General features: G+C 41.9%; 1 protein-coding gene across 1 annotated transcript in view; it reads right to left on the bottom strand.

Moving 5' to 3' along the window:
- The window catches only part of LOC117510669 (coiled-coil domain-containing protein 112), a 44,760-nt gene extending 26,684 nt beyond the window's left edge, over positions 1–18,076 (bottom strand). The window contains exons 1-3 of the mRNA XM_034170473.1: positions 18,019–18,076; positions 5,281–5,501; positions 1,700–1,815 (exon numbers count right to left, since the gene is read on the bottom strand). Coding sequence (XP_034026364.1) covers positions 1,700–1,815; positions 5,281–5,471 — 307 coding nt within the window. The 5' untranslated portion in view covers positions 5,472–5,501; positions 18,019–18,076. The remainder of the gene's footprint in view (positions 1–1,699; positions 1,816–5,280; positions 5,502–18,018) is intronic.
- Between the last annotated feature and the right edge of the window lie 2,750 nt (positions 18,077–20,826).

Genomic DNA, 20,826 nt, shown 5'->3' with positions numbered 1-20,826 from the left:
AGGGACACTGCAGAACGTTATAAAAATGCAACAGGCAGTCATTACTCAAAAACACTAAAAGTATACTGCTCAAGTCATCACGAAAACAAAACACCAACTCAGTATTTTTCATGCGTTTAGAAAAATCACCTTAGTATTTCTTTTGTTTTTCTTGTTGCTTAATGCTGACAAATTATACTGTATTTGTTGTCTTTCTGATGCCCGATTCTGTTTTGTTCTCTCTGAGGTGCGGCTCCATCCAGAGATGGGTGTGGTGTCTGTTTCTGTAACCCTCCTGTCCTGTGCATGGCAACATTTCCTGTATATGTGTTTTGTAAATTGTGTCAGTAGCATGGCCCAAGCAGAGGGTCAACCCTTTGAGTCTGGTCTGCTTGAGAGTTCTTCCTAAAATCATCAGAGGGAGTTTTTCCTTACCACTGTCACCTGTGTGCTTGCTCTGGGGGTTGGTAAGGTTAGACCTTACTTGTGTGAAGTGCCTTGAGGCACCTTTGTTGTGATTTGGTGCTATATAAATCAAAATAAATTGAAATTGAAAACAGAAACATAAAAAAAAAAAAAAAACGCACTGTAAGCCGTGGAACATCTGGCCAATGGCGCAGTGCTTTACTTTCATTTTTGGGTGGATTGGCAGGACTGTACTTGATAAACCAGCCTGTTAGGAGGCAAGCTGGAATGAGCAGTATCATCCTGCTTTGTAGCACTTTTTTAGCTAATGGACGATCATAGTACAACACCGCCCTGTGGAATAAAGTGCGAGAGCCGCTCCTCATACTTGTTTTGGACGAATAGACACTTAACATTCCCCAAGCCGACAGCGGAGGTGGGAGTTCACGTGTAGTCACGGAAGATTTATGTACTACTGAGAATGTAACAATGGTCTATTGAAAATGAATGACCGCTGGTCACTTTTTCCTCTGTCCCTTGTAGCTTATGTGACCAAGGGGCGATGTAAATAAATATTAAATATATTTTAAATATTAAATATAACTTAAGCTTCACATTTGATCTGAAGCATCATTACTCACACACAAATGTTTTATGGGGTACCTTTTGTGGAATAGACTGGGGAAGAAATAAAAGTAAGAATTTCAGACTGTTAAAAAGATACATGAAACTATTTATGAGAGGTTCAGAAATGAGGAAGGGGTATGTAAAGCATGTTAACGATGACAATCATTTATGATGATGAAGTATTGTTTGATTAAATAAGAGGAACACGTTGAACATGAAAGAAAAGCAAATACTGATTCACTATAAAAATGATCAATCTACTATCTCTTTCCTTTCTGTTCAAAATCTCTGTATCCATGGTGGAAATTATGATTCATGTTTCTATTTCTGTAATTCTTTTATTTTTGTTTGTTTGTTTGCTTGTTTGTGGTAGATTTCATATCCCAAAATAGTTTCAAGTATCAGCAAGCACTAGAATAATCTGACACCACAACAGGTTGGAAAAATGTTTTTAACTTTTACATTCCTGTTGGAACTTTTGGGAAATAGCTGACAGACGCACAACACGTGTGTTAATTTATATATTTAGCTCAAGCAACAAAATGGATGGTATGGTTCTTTAACAATGCTCTGCTGCAATAACATCAATGATTTGGAAAAATTTGCCAGTTTTGATGCCATTTTGAATATGCCAGAATGTCAAAGAGAAAAATTAATCTGTGGTTTTATGTATTAGTGAAAAACACACTTTCCACATTTCTTTCGGCCTCCAAAACGTTTTCATACTCGTCCAGTTCTCCGGACACATCTGTGCAACCATTCTTTCGCCACTGAAGTGTTCTGTCTTTCTCCAACTTTTCAATCCTGGCAAGAGGAAGAGAGAAAAATATAGGCAAATTTGGTGCATTACATTAAAGACACAGTGTGTACACATAGTAGAGAACACAATGTTGAAATTATATGATTTGATTCAACACATTAAATAGAACAAAAACAAGAAACTTGTGCTCAATTCATTTTGATTTATACATACAGTGCCCTCCAAAAGTACTGGAACAGTGGTATTTCACACATTTTAATTTGTTTATGCCATTCCAAATACAAAAAAATACACAAAAATAAAATTTTCTAAAATTATCTTCTTTAAACTCAAACTGAAAGCAAATCTCTATAACTTGATATAAATTAATTAAAAATATAAAAGCCAAGATGATGAGTTGCATACGTAATGGAACACTTTGGTATAATACCTTATTGCCAGTTTTCTTCAGACATGTCAGGGATTGGATACATGAACATTTCCAAGTCAATGAATATGTCTTAGACTTTATTTAAACATAATTTCTCCACTGTGAGATCAATAAAGTATATCTCATCTCATCTTATTTACATCAGTTTATTACATCAGTTATGAAGAAATACAAACAGTACGTCACTCTACGGTAAATCTGTGAGAAGCAGACAGTTCTCAAAAACTGAGTGAGTGATTGTGCAAGAAGAAGAAGAGTCAGGAAAGCCACCAAGACACCCAGACAACCTGTAAGAAGTTGTAGCCTTCTATAGCTGTGATTGGAGAAACTGTGCATAGCACACATTTTGCATTTTCTATCACCAGTTATATGAAGTGGTACAGAGAAGGGTTTTCCTAAAAAGAAGACCTGAAAGTTCAGCTGCAATTTGGTAGAAGGTACGAGGTCTGTTAGAAAAGTAACGGACCTTTTTATTTTTTGCAATAACCTTATGGATTTGAATCACGTGCGCTTGCATCAGCCAAGCTTGAACCTTCGTGTGCATGCGTGAGTTTTTTCACGCCTGTCGGTTGTGTCATTCGCCTGTGAGCACGCCTTGTGGAAGGAGTGGTTCAGCCCCCTCGGCGGATTTTCATTGTCAGGAAAATGGCGGAGCGACTGCCGCTTTGCTAAATCAAAGTTTTTTCAGAAACTGTGAGAGACAGCCAGGTGGAAACGATTTGGAAAATTCAGATGGCTTTCGGTGAAGATCTTATGGGCATCACACAGATTAAGGAGCATTACAACTGGATTAAAGACGGCCCACAATGGCGGATGGCGCGCCGCGCTCTGAGCGGCGATCGACAGGCTGAAACGACCAGATCATTTCCAAACTGAATGCTGTGTTGATCCGGGACATTGTCTGACTAGCAGAGAAATGGCAAGAGAGGTGCACATAGCACTTTTCCTGCACATTCCACTGTTAAAGGAGATTTTGTAATGAAAGACGTGCGGCGGAATTTGCGTGTCAGGACGGAGCCGCTCATGGTGCGGAACAAAAGCACCTCCGTGTTGGAAGTCTCACGGGACATGCCCAGCTCTTCCACCATTCGGAATATTCAGACGGCTTTGGGTGGCTTTTCAGTCGAGTGAGTATCCGAGAAATTGTCTAAGAGCTGGGCATGTCCTGTGAGACCAACACGGAGGTGCTTTCGTTCCGCGCCATGAGCGGCTCCGTCCTGACGCGCAAATTCCGCCGCACGTCTTTCATTACAAAATCTCTTAACAGTGGAATGTGCAGGAAAAGTGCTATGTGCACCTCTCTTGCCATGTTTCTGCTAGTCAGACGACGTCCCGGATCAACACAGCATTCAGTTTGGAAATGATCTGGTCGTTCAGCCTGTCGATCACCGCTCTGAGCGCGGCGCGCCATCCGCCATTGTGGGCCATCTTTAATCCGGTTGTAATGCTCCTTAATCTGTGTGATCCCCATAAGATCTTCACCGAAAGCCATCTGAATTTTCCGAATCGTTTCCACCTGGCTGTCTCTCACAGTTTCTGGAAAAATTTGATGCACCGCTGCTCCAGCCGTTCAGACGTTTCCTTCACAATGAAAATCCGGCGAGGGGAGAGGACCAGCGCTCACTCAAAGCCTGCTCACAGGCGAATGACGCAACCGACAGGCGTGAAAAAACTCACGCATGCGCACGAAGGTTCAAGCTTGGCTGATGCAATCACAAGTGATTCAAATCCATAAGGTTATTGCAAAAAATAAAAAGGTCTGTTACTTTTCTAACAGACCTCGTACATCTGAGTTGCAAGCCTAGATTTGATGTGTTGTTTAAAAAAAAAAAATGATGGAACTAAGCACCCAGGCACTCAAACAGTCCCGTGTCATAGTGACCAATTATTCCCAATGTTAATGTCTTAAAGATCAAGGGTTCATTAAGAAGGCGCAACAGTCAATTGAACATTTTTAAAGTAAACCAAGAGTCCACATCCTTGCAAACAGGCACGGCATTTCAATTATGTTTTGACATTTATTGGAATATTTCAGGCACTAGAATGAAAGTGAAGATGCTGTCTGATGGATTCGCCGTGATCTGCTTTCATCGCTATTTATAACCTTCAACAAATGTATTTTACTGCACTTGAAGGAAGAACAGAATAAATTTTTGTTCACATAAAAATATCAGTTAAATTTTTAAAAGATATTTTACTGCCTAAGTGGTATTTTTCCTCTGCATTTTTTACAATTAGAAAACAAATTTACAGTACTATGTTAGCATTTCAAAAAACAATACAGACAGTACAAATGAAGTTAGCGCTTGTTTCTCGATCATAAGCTTCCCAGTTCAAGACCACCTCTGTCCATTCTCTGTGTAATATGGAGTTGCATCAGGAAGGGCGTAAAACTTGTGCCAACCCTTACCAAAAAGTAGTACATGCAAGTATGTTTCAAGTATACTTCCAGTTTACTTTTTATATACTTATCAGTACTATTTTTTGGTAAGGGAAGTCAACATGCAGATCCATCTTGGATCTGCTGTGGCGACCCTGAATGAAAACATGGGAGAACCCAAAAGGACTTACTGAACGTGTGGAGCAAAATGTGACATTTTGTGCTGCTGAAACAATTCTGAACTAAACTAAATACATCCATCCCTCCATTTATTAACCAGCTTATTCCAGGTAAGAGTCATGGAGTGCTGGAGCTTATCCCAGTGGTCATTGGGCGAGAGGAGTGGTACACCCTGGACAGGACGGCAGTGTATCACAGGGCTGACACAAACACATTCACATCTACGGTCAATTTAGAGTCACCAATTCACGTGACTTGCACGTCTTTGGAAGCAGGAGGAAGCCGGAGCACTTGGAGGGAACCCACACAAACACAGAGAGAACATGCAAACTCCACACAGAAAGGACCAGGTCGGAGGCAACCCTGGAACCTTCTTACTGTGAGGCAACAGTTCTAAACACTAAGATAATGTGCTGACCTGAACTAATACACTATTACACCCAAAATTACTACAAAGAAAATGACATCTCTGCGAGGAAGCAAAAACCAAAAAAATTAGATAAACAAAAATCAACTTACTGTCTCTTGAGCTTGTCTGCCTCACTGAGAAACTGTGCAGCTTCCTGTCTGGACACTTTGCCATCTGCACCGTCACGACAAACTGGGGATGAGACCACGCTGCTGCACTGGACATGGGAGTAATGATGGACAGATGAAGTCTCGCTGAAGCGCTGAGACTTTCCTGCCACACATGTTAAACTTGGATTCATGCTTGAAGTTGTCAGTACTCACTGGAAAACCTGTGTATCCAAAAAAAAAAAAAAAATCAAAATGGAAAAACATGATTCATTCTGTTATAGATGCAGATTATCTGTGGCTCAGCAGCAAACATTGCTTTGATGAGATGAGGCGTTGCTGGAACATGCAGTCAGGTCCATAAGTATTTGGCCAGTGGCACAATTTTTGTAATGTTGTGTCTGTACACCACAGAAACAGAACTCAAATGAAACAATCAAGATGTGAATGAAGTGCAGACTTTGAGCTTGAATTCAAAAAGTTCTGCAACAATATCACATTAACCAGTTAGAAATTTCATCCATCCATTCTCTAAACCTGCTTATTCCCTTAAAGGGCCACGTCAAGTGGGTGCTGGAGCCTATACCAGCAGTCCAGTCAGAAATGAAAGGCATCAGAGGGCTGATGCAAACCCTGCATGCTCTGCACAATGGGATATACCAGTCCAGGAGTTTATGTTAGTACTACATGCAAGCTTTTGTGTGTGCACAGTGTTTTGATGACAAAAACCTGTGGTGATCATTTGTTTCTCTCACACTCCCAAACCTAAACATTTATATGCAGGTAACATGGTAACCTCAAAGAGAATGAATTATTTGATTTTTGGACAAACATGACATCATTTTATGACTTCCATTTGAGTTCAATGTGACATCACTTATACCAATCACTCTAACCCTATTAGTTGCGGAGATACAGCAGAAAATATTTTTTTCACACCGTTTTTGTTGTCCTTGAACTTGAGCTTTATCTGAACCTCTCCAAAAGTTAATCACCTGAAGTATGTGTTCAAGTAATATTTCCACCAAGTTTGGAGAAGATGTGTTCAACCATTTTTTAATTATCCTGTTCGAAGTCACACACACACACACACAAAATCCACTCTGCTGTAAGCTGTCTGGAGGCATGAAGAGCTACATTGTTGTGTGGGCCGCTGAAGAGGAGGTACTGCTGGCCCACCACCACAAGATGGCGCCCTGCTTGAAGTGCGGGCTTCAAGCACGAGAGGGCGTGGGAGCGACCGGGAGTGACAGCTGTCACCCATCATCCATACCAGCTGTCACTCATCCACTACTCATCACCACCACCATAAAGGCCGGACTGCAACTCCACCTCCACGCTGAGAAATCAGCTACCATTCAGGTAATTTTCTCTGCTGACTTAAAACATTGAGTAATAATCTGAACTTCTTTGCAGCCGTTTTCCTGTGGCGTTTCCTTATCTGTGGGATTGGCGTAAAGTGTGATCAGCGACGGCTTCGCTTCACACTCCAACCAGATAAGTGGTTAGACAGGAGCTGCACGAGTGAGTGATTGGAGGTGGAGGTGATCCCTCCTAACTGAATACAGACTGTGGGATTACTGAGTGTGCGAACTCACACTTATCAGGACTGTCTCTGTTCTCTGCCAGCAGTACCGGGTCTGACTGCTGAAGACAGCGGCCACCTGGGGCGCAGGGCTTGGCGGCTCCGGTGTTCTTCAGCTCCGTTGGTGGTGGAAGCTGTGTGGGATCCGGCTCTTCTCTCGCCAGGCGTCTTCTATCGTCGAGCCTGCCCACACGTCACCTGGTGTATAATTGACAGTCCACCATATTGTTATTGTCTGTACGTCGTTGTGCGATTCACAACATTAAATTGTTACTTTTGGCTTATCCATTGTCCGTTCATTAACGCCCCCTGTTGTGGGTCCGTGTCACGACACTTTCACAACATACATGTCACAATTTGGACTCCTATTTAAATTTCATGTTAGACTTTAGCAGCAGTGGAACACCAAAATGTAACTCCCTTTTCTGTTGTTTATAAATTAATAAAATATCAAATGACAAGGATCTATTTTAGCCATTATAGAAAACAAATAATGTTTTTACATTCTTTCAAAGGAACAAATATTTAATTTGGCTCTCCTCTTTGACTGGTATGTTCCAGCTTTCACCTTATCAAATATTCGTACCATTGAACTCATAAACATTCATTATTTGTATACTATTTTTATGCACCTTCTTTCCATTTTCAAGGCACCTGAGTAGTTAAGCAAACTAAATATGGGGGTTAGTGTTAATACCATTGTCACAGTGACATTTCTTATGTGTCTGCGACATAATATTGCATACGGAATAAGAAAAAACTTTTTTTTACTTTTTTAAACAAACTTTATTGGAATTTACAAGACAAGCAAGGGAAAACGTATTTATGTATTTTTGTCTTTGTTTTTTTTTGTTTTTTTACTGAAGTTTAACAATTACACAAAGTACAAAGGTATGCCAGGGGTCAATACACGAATAAAGAAAAACATAAATTCAAATTCAAATGTATTAATTTATATAGCGCCAATTCACGACGAACTCGTCTCAAGGCGCTTCACACAACATAAACAACAACAAAAAAACTGAATTAAAAATGTAAATAACAATAAAAAGATGACCATAAAAGAATACAAGAATAAAAACACATCATAACACTAATGATAAAACAGGGAAAACAAATGAGTCTTTAAACGTGACTTAAAAGTCTCCACAGTATCAGACTGCCGAATGTGTGCCAGGAGATCGTTCCACAGAGCTGGAGCACGGTAGCAGAAAGTTCTGTGACCGGCAGACTTTTTATTCACCCTGGGAACACACAGAAGTCCTGCACCCTGAGAACGCAGGGCCCGAGCCGGTACATAGGGGCTTACCAGTTCAGCCAGATAGGGAGGTGCAAGTCCATGAACAATTTTATAAACTAATAACAGTACTTTAAAATCCGATCTTGCAGCAACTGGAAGCCAGTGCAGGGACGCCAAAACATAAAATAAATAAATATAAAATAGATATGTTTTGTAGACAGCAAGGCTTTAGCTTTATTGATAACTGGCCTTCGTTCTGGGGCCGCCGTGGCTTGCTGATGCCGGACGGCCTCCACCCTACTGGGGAAGGTGCCGCCATCTTGTCTGCGAACATAGATAGAGCTCTACAGGAAGGGTAACATTAGGAATCTACAGCAGGCCATGGAGCAGGTGATTAGAGACCATGCAAGGCTTATGACAAATGTGGGTGTGGAATCCATTAGTTTAGCGGGGAATTTAGTGCAGAAAATCCACTATGGTGATAGTGCAGTTTATTTGCCAGGGAGGGAATTTCAACAAGTTGAGACTGTGGCCTGCTTCCATAGTCGTGTCCATAAAAATCATAGAGGGATATGCTTTCCAAACGTAATACCCATTACTATATTGGATGATGTTGAAATTGAGGATGGCCCAGTGGTTGTTCCAGCAATAGCAAAGATTTTGTGTCTGCTACCTACAACGCGCGTGGAATGTCTTAAACCAAAACCTACTTCTAGGCATCTTATATATGCTACTCTGGAACCACCCCTAAACCCAAACAGTTCAACCGTCAACCCCACTGAGGTCCTTAGACTGGGTCTCATTAACATAAGACCACTGTCCTCAAAATCATTGTTGATCAATGATCTAATTATTGATCATCACTTAGATATGATTGGGCTATGTGAAACCTGGCTTAAACCTATAGCTGTCCTCCCCTTAAATGAGGCCTGCCCACCAGCATATACATTTAGTCACGTCCCTCGTGATGCGAATTAAGGCAGGAGTGTTGCTCTTATTTATAAATCTAGGTTTAGCTTATTAGCTGTTGGGGGTCACAAATATAACTCATTTGGGCATCTGATTCTCCGCTCAGGATATTACACATTGCCAAAGTCAGAAGAATAAAAATCAGTTGTATTACTTTGTCACTGTATATAGGCCTCTTGGCCCATATTCTGAATTCTTAGATGAATTTGGTGTGTTCATCTCTAACTTGTCAACTAGTGTAGATAACATTCTGATCATTGGTGACTTTAACATTCATATAAATAAGCCTTCTGATCCCTTCTGCAAATTATTTATGGAAATTGTGGATGCATTAGGATTTCGGCAATGCATTCGGGATTCGACGCACATTAGTGGAAATACCCTGGATCTCGTTCTCGCACATGGTATTGCTGTCATGAATATTGACATCATGCCTCCTACATCAGTGGTGTCTGATCACTCACTTATTAAGTTTACAGTTTCACTCCCATGTTTAGTGGAACAGCAACCTTATATATCATTACGGCAATGCATCAACTCCTCAACTAAGACTGAACTCGAAGCTAGACTGCCTGATGTCTTAGCTTCACATCTGACAAGTACCCAGTCAGTAGACAGACTTGTGGATAGTTTAAACTCAGTGCTCAAAACTACACTCGACATGATTGCACCACCTGTGTTAAAACCATGCTCCCCCAAATCACAGTCACCTTGGTTCAATGATTATCTGCATGACCTCAAGCATAAAGCAAGAGGTCTAGAACGGAAATGGCATAGTTCAAAATTAGAAGTATTTCACCTTGCGTGGCGTGATGCTATTTTAGACTCTAAGCATGCATTATTGGCTACAAAGCGGACCTACTACTCTGATTTAATCAATAAAAACAAGCATAACTCAAAGTTCTTGTTTGACACGGTGGCAACACTTATGCATGGACAACCACCTGTAGTTCGCTCTCCTTTTACAGCACAAGATTTCCTGGATTACTTTGGGAAGAAAATAGAAGACATCAGGTTAAACATATCCCGGCATGCCTTAACCCAGCCACTACACCCTGCTATTGAGGTGGGCGCCACTACTGAGGTATGACCTAGATTTAAAGAATTTGATAGTATCTCACTAGGCATGGTGACAAAACTCGTAATGTCAACAAAAAGCACAACCTGTTTATTTGATCCTATACCAACTATTTTGTTTAAGGACCTGTGGCCCACTCTTGGCCCGACTGTGCTGGAAATGATTAATCTTTCCTTAACTTCTGGATCTGTTCCTAAATGTTTCAAATCTGCAGTGATTAAACCATTACTTAAGAAACCTAATCTTGACCCTAGTGTATTGAAAAACTATCAGCCAATATCAAATCTATAATTTTTCTCTAAAATTCTGGAAAAAGTGGTGTCACGGCAGCTCGTAGACTATCTTACTGAGAATAATCTCTTTGAGCCACTGCAGTCTGCTTTTAGAAAATATTCCACAGAGACGGCTCTCACTAAAGTGGTGTATGATCTTCTGCTTACAATGGATTCGGACACCACTACGGTTCTGTTGCTGTTAGATCTCAGTGCTGCATTTGATACAGTGGATCATCATATTCTACATGATAGGCTGGAAAATCATTTTGGGATTACTGGGAGTGCCCTTGCATGGCTGACGTCATACTTGACCAGTCATTCTCACTGTGTTTTGTACAGTAACAGTACCTCTAACCTTAGTGACATGAAATTTGGGGTTCCACAGGGGTCTGTCTTAGGCCCCCTATTTGTCTCCCTTTATATAGCACCCCTTGGGCACATATTGCGGCATTTTGGGATTACCTTTCACTGCTATGCAGATGATACTCAGTTATACATGCCAATAACTGCTGGTAATGTCGTTCACATAAAATCCTTAGAAGATTGCCTTGCAGCAGTGAGAAGTTGGATGTCTAGAAACTTCCTACTTTTAAACACTGATAAGACTGAAATGATGGTTCTTGGTCCAGTGAGACATCTGCATCAATTTGACCAAATAACGATCAGCCTCGGCTCGTGTGTCATAGATCACACTGACAAAGTGAGGAACCTTGGGGTCATTTTTGATCCTTCGTTGTCCTTTGGCCTCCACATTAGAAATATTACTAGGACTGCTTTCTTCCACCTGTGAAATATAGCAAAGATTCGTCCCATCCTGTCTATGGCTGATGCTGAGACCCTGATCCATGCATTTATCTCTTCTAGATTGGACTACTGCAATGTTCTATTTTCTGGTTTACCGCAGTCTAGCATTAGGGGTCTCCAATTGGTTCAAAATGCTGCAGCCAGACTGTGACACGAAGCAGAAAGTACTACCACATTACACCCATTTTGGCATCCCTTCACTGGTTTCCTGTCCCAGTGAGATCAGATTTTAAGGTTCTGCTACTAACCTATAAAATTATTCATGGAATGGCACCTCCCTACCTAGCTGACCTAATTAAACCTCATGTACCGGCCCAGGCTTTACGTTCTCAGGGTGCAGGACTACTTTGTGTCCCTAAGGTGAATAAGAAGTCTGCGGGTCACACAGCTTTCTCTTATCATGCCCCTGTTCTGTGGAATGATCTCCCTGCGTCAATAAAACAGTCAGATTCTGTGGAGATTTTCAAGTCCAGACTTAAGACGCACTTATTTTCCCTTTCATATGGCTAGCATACTGGTACAGTTTTGTTTAACGCTTTTTACTCTTTAATTCATTTATTCAATCAATCAATCAATTTTTTTATATACCGCCAAATCACAACAAACAGTTGCCCCAAGGCGCTTTATATTGTAAGGCAATCAATCAATCAACTCAATCAACTTTTTTCTTGTATAGCGCCAAATCACAACAAACAGTTGCCCCAAGGCGCTCCACATTGCAAGGCAAGGCCATACAATAATTATGAAACACAGTCTACGTCTAAAGCAACATAACCAAGGGATGGTCCAGGGTCACCCGATCCAGCCCTAACTATAAGCCTTAGCGAAAAGGAAAGTTTTAAGCCTAATCTTAAAAGTAGAGAGGGTATCTGTCTCCCTGATCTGAATTGGGAGCTGGTTCCACAGGAGAGGAGCCTGAAAGCTGAAGGCTCTGCCTCCCATTCTACTCTTACAAACCCTAGGAACTACAAGTAAGCCCGCAGTCTGAGAGCGAAGCGCTCTAATGGGGTAATATGGTACTACGAGGTCCCTAAGATAAGATGGGACCTGATTATTCAAAACCTTATAAGTAAGAAGAAGAATTTTAAATTCTATTCTAGCATTAACAGGAAGCCAATGAAGGGAGGCCAACACGGGTGAGATATGCTCTCTCCTGCTAGTCCCCGTCAGTACTCTAGCTGCAGCATTCTGAACCAACTGAAGGCTTTTTAGGGAACTTTTAGGACAACCTGATAATAATGAATTACAATAGTCCAGCCTAGAGGAAACAAATGCATGAATTAGTTTTTCAGCATCACTCTGAGACAAGACCTTTCTGATTTTAGAGATATTGCGTAAATGCAAAAAGGCAGTCCTACATATTTGTTTAATATGCGCTTTGAATGACATATCCTGATCAAAAATAACTCCAAGATTTCTCACAGTATTACTAGAGATCAGGGAAATGCCATCCAGAGTAACGATCTGGTTAGACACCATGCTTCTAAGATTTGTGGGGCCAAGTACAATAACTTCAGTTTTATCTGAGTTTAAAAGCAGGAAATTAAAGGTCATCCATGTCTTTATGTCTGTAAGACAATCCTGCAGTTTAGCTAATTGGTGCGTATCCTCTGGCTTCATGGATAGATAAAGCTGGGTATCATCTGCGTAACAATGAAAATTTAAGCAATACCGTCTAATAATACTGCCCAAGGGAAGCATGTATAAAGTGAATAAAATTGGTCCTAGCACAGAACCTTGTGGAACTCCATAATTAACTTTAGTCTGTGAAGAAGATTCCCCATTTACATGAACAAACTGTAATCTATTAGACAAATATGATTCAAACCACCGCAGCGCAATGCCTTTAATACCTATGACATGCTCTAATCTCTGTAATAAAATTTTATGGTCAACAGTATCAAAAGCAGCACTGAGGTCCAACAGAACAAGCACAGAGATAAGTCCACTGTCCGAAGCCATAAGAAGATCATTTGTAACCTTCACTAATGCTGTTTCTGTACTATGATGAATTCTAAAACCTGACTGAAACTCTTCAAATAGACCATTCCTCTGCAGGTGATCAGTTAGCTGTTTTACAACTACCCTCTCAAGAATCTTTGAGAGAAAAGGAAGGTTGGAGATTGGCCTATAATTAGCTAAGATAGCTGGGTCAAGTGATGGCTTTTTAAGTAATGGTTTAATTACTGCCACCTTAAAGGCCTGTGGTACATAACCAACTAACAAAGATAGATTGATCATATTTAAGATTGAAGCATTAAATAATGGTAGGACTTCCTTGAGCAGCCTGGCAGGAATGGGGTCTAATAAGCATGTTGATGGTTTGGATGAAGTAACTAATGAAAATAACTCAGACAGAACAATCGGAGAGAAAGAGTCTAACCAAATACCGGCATCACTGAAAGCAGCCAAAGATAACGATACATCTTTGGGATGGTTATGAGTAATTTTTTCTCTAATAGTCAAAATTTTGTTAGCAAAGAAAGTCATGAAGTCATTACTAGTTAAAGTTAATGGAATACTCAGCTCAATAGAGCTCTGACTCTTTGTCAGCCTGGCTACAGTGCTGAAAAGAAACCTGGGGTTGTTCTTATTTTCTTCAATTAGTGATGAGCAGAAAGATGTCCTAGCTTCACGAAGGGCTTTCTTATAGAGCAACAAACTCTTTTTCCAGGCTAAGTGAAGATCTTCTAAATTAGTGAGACGCCATTTCCTCTCCAACTTACGGGTTATCTGCTTTAAGCTACGAGTTTGTGAGTTATACCACGGAGTCAGACACTTTTGATTTAAAGCTCTCTTTTTCAGAGGAGCTACAGCATCCAAAGTTGTCTTCAATGAGGATGTAAAACTATTGACAAGATACTCTAACTCCCTTACAGAGTTTAGGTAGCTACTCTGCTCTGTGTTGGTATATGACATTAGAGAACATAAAGAAGGAATCATATCCTTAAACCTAGTTACAGCGCTTTCTGAAAGACTTCTAGTGTAATGAAACTTATTCCCCACTGCAGGGTAGTCCATCAGGGTAAATGTAAATGTTATTAAAAAATGATCAGACAAAAGGGAGTTTTCAGGGAATACTGTTAAGTCTTCTATTTCCATACCATAAGTCAGAACAAGATCTAAAATATGATTAAAGTGGTGGGTGGACTCATTTACTTTTTGAGCCAAGCCGATAGAGTCTAATAATAGATTAAATGCAGTGTTGAGGCTGTCATTCTCAGCATCTGTGTGGATGTTAAAATCGCCCACTATAATTATCTTATCTGAGCTAAGCACTAAGTCAGACAAAAGGTCTGAAAATTCACAGAGAAACTCACAGTAACGACCAGGTGGACGATAGATAATAACAAATAAAACTGGTTTTTGGGACTTCCAATTTGGATGGACAAGACTAAGAGACAAGCTTTCAAATGAATTAAAGCTCTGTCTAGGTTTTTGATTAATTAATAAGCTGGAATGGAAGATTGCTGCTAATCCTCCGCCCCGGCCCGTGCTACGAGCATTCTGACAGTTAGTGTGACTCGGGGGTGTTGACTCATTTAAACTAACATATTCATCCTGCTGTAACCAAGTTTCTGTTAGGCAGAATAAATCAATACGTTGATCAATTATTATATCATTTACCAACAGGGACTTAGAAGAAAGAGACCTAATGTTTAATAGACCACATTTAACTGTTTTAGTCTGTGGTGCAATTGAAGGTGCTATATTATTTTTTCTTTTTGAATTTTTATGCTTAAATAGATTTTTGCTAGTTATTGGTGGTCTGGGAGCAGGCACCGTCTCTACGGGGATGGGGTAATAGGGGGATGGCAGGGGGAGAGAAGCTGCAGAGAGGTGTATAAGACCACAGCTCTGCCTCCTGGTCCCAACGCTAGACAGTCACAGTTTGGAGGATCCCAAAAAATTGGCCAGATTTCTAGAAATGAGAGCTGCTCCCTCTAAAGTGGGATGGATGCCGTCTCTCCTAACAAGACCAGGTTTTCCCCAGAAGCTTTGCCAATTATCAATGAAGCCCACCTCATTTTTTGGACACCACTCAGACAGCCAGCAATTCAAGGAGAACATGCGGCTAAACATGTCACTCCCGGTCTGATTGGGGAGGGGCCCAGAGAAAACAACAGAGTCCGACATTGTTTTGGCAAGGCCATACAATAATTATGTAAAACCCCAACGGTCAAAACGACCCCCTGTGAGCAAGCACTTGGCTACAGTGGGAAGGAAAAACTCCCTTTTAACAGGAAGAAACCTCCAGCAGAACTAGGCTCAGGGAGGGGCAGTCTTCTGCTGGGACTGGTTGGGGCTGAGGGAGAGAACCAGGAAAAAGACATGCTGTGGAGGGGAGCAGAGATCGATCACTAATGATTAAATGCAGAGTGGTGCATACAGAGCAAATAGAGAAAGAAACAGTGCATCATGGGAACCCCCCAGCAGTCTACGTCTATAGCAGCATAACTAAGGGATGGTTCAGGGTCACCTGATCCAGCCCTAACTATAAGCTTTAGCAAAAAGGAAAGTTTTAAGCCTAATCTTAAAAGTAGAGAGGGTGTCTGTCTCCCTGATCTGAATTGGGAGCTGGTTCCACAGGAGAGGAGCCTGAAAGCTGAAGGCTCTGCCTCCCATTCTACTCTTACAAACCCTAGGAACTACAAGTAAGCCTGCAGTCTGAGAGCGAAGCGCTCTATTGGGTAAGGATCTGGTTAGACACCATGTTTCTAAGATTTGTGGGGCCAAGTACAATAACTTCAGTTTTATCTGAGTTTAAAAGCAGGAAATTAGAGGTCATCCATGTCTTTATGTCTGTAAGACAATCCTGCAGTTTAGCTAATTGGTGTGTGTCCTCTGGCTTCATGGATAGATAAAGCTGGGTATCATCTGCGTAACAATGAAAATTTAAGCAATACCGTCTAATAATACTGCCTAAGGGAAGCATGTATAAAGTGAATAAAATTGGTCCTAGCACAGAACCTTGTGGAACTCTATAATTAACTTTAGTCTGTGAAGAAGATTCCCCATTTACATGAACGATTTGTCTAATAGTAAGATAGATTTATTAGTAATTGGAGCGGGCTGCGGCCTCAACTTTACCTAAATTCTGGGTCTTTTAGTGAAGTTTAGGGCTAGTGGCCGGCGATCACCTTAGTATTTCTCTGTTCGTATTTTTTGTCTTTCTGATGCCTGATTCTGTTTTTTCTCTGTTTAAGGTGCAGCTCCATCCAGAGATGGGAGTTGTGTTCGTGTTGGCGATCCTCCTGTCCTGTGCGCCAATAGCATTTCTTGTATACGAGGTCTGTCCATAAAGTATAGGTCCTTTTTATTTTTTTCAAAAACTATATGGATTTCCGCCACAGGAAAAACACCTCTGTTGGAAGCCTTAAGGACAAGTTGGAACATGTCCAGCTGTTAAACAATTTCTCATATGCTCACTCCACTGAAAGCCATCAAAAGCCGCCTGGATTTTACAAATGGTTATCAACACGGAGGTGTTTTTCCTGTGCCGCCGCTCCGCGCCGGCTGCGTCCCGACGCGCGGACCCGTCCGCACGTCTTTCATTAAAAAAATCTCTAACAGTGGAATATCCGGATAAAATGCTGAAACCGACTTCTTCTGAAACTTCTCTGTTCTCTCACGACGTCCTGGATCAATAGAGCCTGAAATGTGGAGGTTTTCAGCTTGAAACAGGCTGATGACGCCGCCTGAGAGCGCAGCGCGACGTCTTGCACCGTGGGAAGTCCTTAAAGCGACAGTGTCACCTCAAAATCTCTCATCAGCCGTTAAAATTTTCACTGAAAACCAGCTTAATTTTTCGAACCATGTCCACTTCGATGTGTCTCACAGGTTTAGAAAAAATTTTGATCAAACAAAGCGCCAGTCTCTCAGCAACTTCTCAGACAAAGGAATTCCGACGAGGGGCTGGACGACTCCTCCCACAAGGAGTGCTCACAGGCGAATGACGCCACCGACAGGCGTGGAAAAACTCACGCATGCGCACGAGGGTTCATGCATGTCTGACGTAAAAACATATGAATGAAATCCATATAGTTTTTGAAAAAAATAAAAAGGACCTATACTTTATGTATCTGTCTGTGAATTGTTCTGTAATTTATGTTTGTAGCATGGCCCAAGCAGAGGGTCACCCCTTTGAGTCTCGTCTGCTTGAGGTTTCTTCTTTAGAGGGAGTTTTTCCTTACCACTGTTGCTCTGGGTGTTGGTAAGGTTAGACCTTACCTATGTGAAGCGCTTTGAGGCAACTCTGTTGTGATTTGGCGCTATATAAATGAAGATAAATTGAAAATAGATAATCTGAATAACAACATTTTCTGGGCGTATCGTTGTCTTCTCGGGATATCATTCGTGATTGGTGTCCAGTCTGTGGTCTGTGTGCACACAGCGCGGCCTACTGTCCGAACAGCGTACTGCAGCTGTAATAACATCAAATGAATGTTGACCAACTCGTTGATGTTTCGAAACTCAGCTGTAAACACCGTGTCGAACGCGATGTTCTTATTTTGAAACTGCCTCGTGTCGCACAGACTCTACCGCTGGTTTACGCAGACTGCTGTGGGTATCCGGTTCCAAGTTAATTTGAGCCCGCAACGCTTCAGAATTCCACAGAAGCACTTTGAAGTACGATGTGTCCGCATAAACTGTAAAGTTAGCGGTGTTCCTCGCCTCAGCACTGCTAGCCATTGCGAGCTACTCAGTTTTCCATAATAGGGAACATCATCTCCATCACATGATAGATGATAGAACACCAAAGAGGTTAATAAAGGGAAACCAGACCTACCTCACGATGTGTACCAGCACGACCTGAGCTCAACACACGGTTGCTAGGGAGACCATTTGTAGCTTCAATTAAAGCAACTTTATTTAAAAAGAAGACTGTTCAAATACACGTGCAGTGGACGTTTTGGACCAGCAGAGGGTGGTATTTACAATGTCCAGAAGTGCACTTTGCATATAAATGTTCTCCATACTTGATATGGTAACATGATAAGAGGACACTAGAGTTACATACTCTCTCGCCCATGTCCTCGCCACAGAATCACCAGTCCTCCACATCTTGAGAGAAAGCTTCTGTGCTCAGTTTTCTACAGTCCTCTGACCAGACGTGAGCCAGGTCAGCCATCACCTCAGCATTTGTCTTGCACATCTGTAATTCGATAGAGGAAAATATTCCTGTTTTGTTGTTTTTTAACAAGTACCAGTGACCTTAGTAGTTACCAAAGGTTTTATTTATTTATTATTTATTTATTTATTATTATATTTTTTACAAAAGTGGAATTCCATTAATTCCATCCTGGCTAAACCAGGATGATCAATGTGACGAGGGTAAACCTGGCTTAAGTAATTCTGATTTTTAAAAAGATGTGTCCAAGCAGAAAAAGAAAAACGCTATTAATAGAGTCTTATGAGGAGCTGAAGTCTATAATCCCTACAGGGGTAGAAATACTACAGCAGTAATAAAAGTAAGGGAATGTGGACAGCAGACAATAACAAACCACCTGAATGCGTAAGGCCTAACTAACATTTACAACCCCCCCCCCCCCCCCCCCCCCCACACACACACACACCTTTTCACCTTTTTAAGCATTTTTCTTTATTTGCCTCTCACATGCCTGGCAAAGCTCCTCGCCACTTTCTCGCATTTTCCGTATTTTGCCTTTCATCTTCTGGAGGGGCTTTGCCTCCCATACCCCCCACCTTTTTAAGCATTTTTCTTTTTTGCTTTTCAGCTGACCCCTCTAATTACAGCCCTCTTAACCCCCTGCCACTTTAAGCATTTTTTAATGTAGATGTAAATTAATATTCAAAGTTTTCAGCTAGTTGACAGTCGGGCTGTACAACATGGCCAAATTATCGTATCTTAATATTGTTATATAAATTGTCATGTAAATGTCACTGTCACATGCTGTCCATATTCTTGAGCTGCTTAGGTGGGTAGGGAGAGTTCCCATGGGATAAAAAAGCTTTTCAACCTACCATCCCTGGTTCTCAAGACCAGGCACCTAAGTGTCTCTACTATATTTTTTTCATTTGTTTTAAAGATATTTATGTGTACCTTAGTAAACACTAGTAGAGTTCCACCTTAGATTTGGAATGTATAATAGAAGATATACCTTACTGAATATTGTCATATCAATATGATATATGATATGACTATGATTTGACACAACGTGCAGCAACAGTGAAAATTAAACATTTTTAAACAAAACAGGAATAATACCACACTCATTTTGCACTCATCATAAGGTTAGGATACTGTGCCCTCCAAAAGTATTGGAACACTTGGAATTTCACCCATTTTAACTTGTTTATGCCATTTTAAATACAAGAAATACAAGAAATATGTTGTGTGGGCCGCTGAAGAGGAGGTACTGCTGGCCCACCACCACCAGAGGGCGCCCTGCTTGGAGTGCGGGCTCCAAGCATGAGAGGGCGCCAGACCCAGAAGAAGTGACAGCTGTCACTCATCCTCTGCACCAGCTGTCACTCGTTCATCATCACCACCATAAAAGCCGGACTGCAACTCAACCTCCCCGCCGAGAAATCGACTACCATTACCAAGGTAACTTAAGACTGTGTATCTGACTAAACTCTTCTTTGCAGCCATTTTCCTGTCGGTGAGACTCGTCTGTGGAGGTGGCGTTTGAGGTGTTCAGCGACGGCTTCGCAACACCTCCCACCCAGATAAGTGCTCAAACAGGAGCTGCACGAGTGTGTGATTGGAGGTGGAGGTGCTTCCTCCCTCTCTGACTGTGGATTTACTGAGTGTGCGGACTCACACTCACTCATCATATTTCTGCTTTCTGCCAGCAGTACCAGGGTCGACAGCCGAAGACAGAGGCCACCTGGGGACTTGGGACTTGGCGGCTCCGGTGTTCTTCAGACCGTTGGTGGTGGAAGCCGTGTGGGACGCGGCTTCTCTCTCGTCGGGGGTCTTCTATCTTCGAGCCTGCCCACACGTCACCTGGTGTTAAATTGACTGTGCAGATTACAGTACGTTTCGTTGTGTATTATCACAACATTAAATTGTTACCTTTTTGGCTTATTCATTGTCCGTTCATTTGCGCCCCCTGTTGTGGGTCCGTGCTACGACACCTTCCCAACAGGATTTCTCGGCCATCGTCATGGATTCCGAGGGGCGTCAACCCGAGCTTGAACGGCCAATGGAAGAGCCAGGAGCGCAGGCGTCAGCGGGAGGCGTGTTGAGTGAGCTGCAGCAGATCTCAACCGCCTTCACGGCTCGGTTAGATTTAGTGACCGAGCAGAGTGTCCTCCTTAATCGGAGGGTGGAGGCTCTCACCGCCAGGGTGGAAGCGCGCGATCAGGGCGCTGCTGCAGCCACTCCTCTGGCTGGTCCTGGGCCTGTATCAGACATACCACTGGTCGTTCAACGAACCCCCCCACCGTCCCCTGAAGCATACATAAGCCCTCCGGAACCGTACGGGGGCTGTGTCGAGACGTGCGCGGACTTCCTCATGCAGTGTTCGCTCGTCTTTTCATAGCGCCCTGTCATGTACGCATCAGACGCTAGCCGGGTGGCTTATGTTATTAATTTGCTTCGAGGAGAGGCACGCGCATGGGCTACGGC

Source organism: Thalassophryne amazonica, chromosome 5 (genome assembly GCF_902500255.1).
Source record: "Thalassophryne amazonica chromosome 5, fThaAma1.1, whole genome shotgun sequence".
NCBI lineage: Eukaryota > Metazoa > Chordata > Actinopteri > Batrachoidiformes > Batrachoididae > Thalassophryne > Thalassophryne amazonica.
This window is presented reverse-complemented; position numbering and strand designations above follow the sequence as displayed.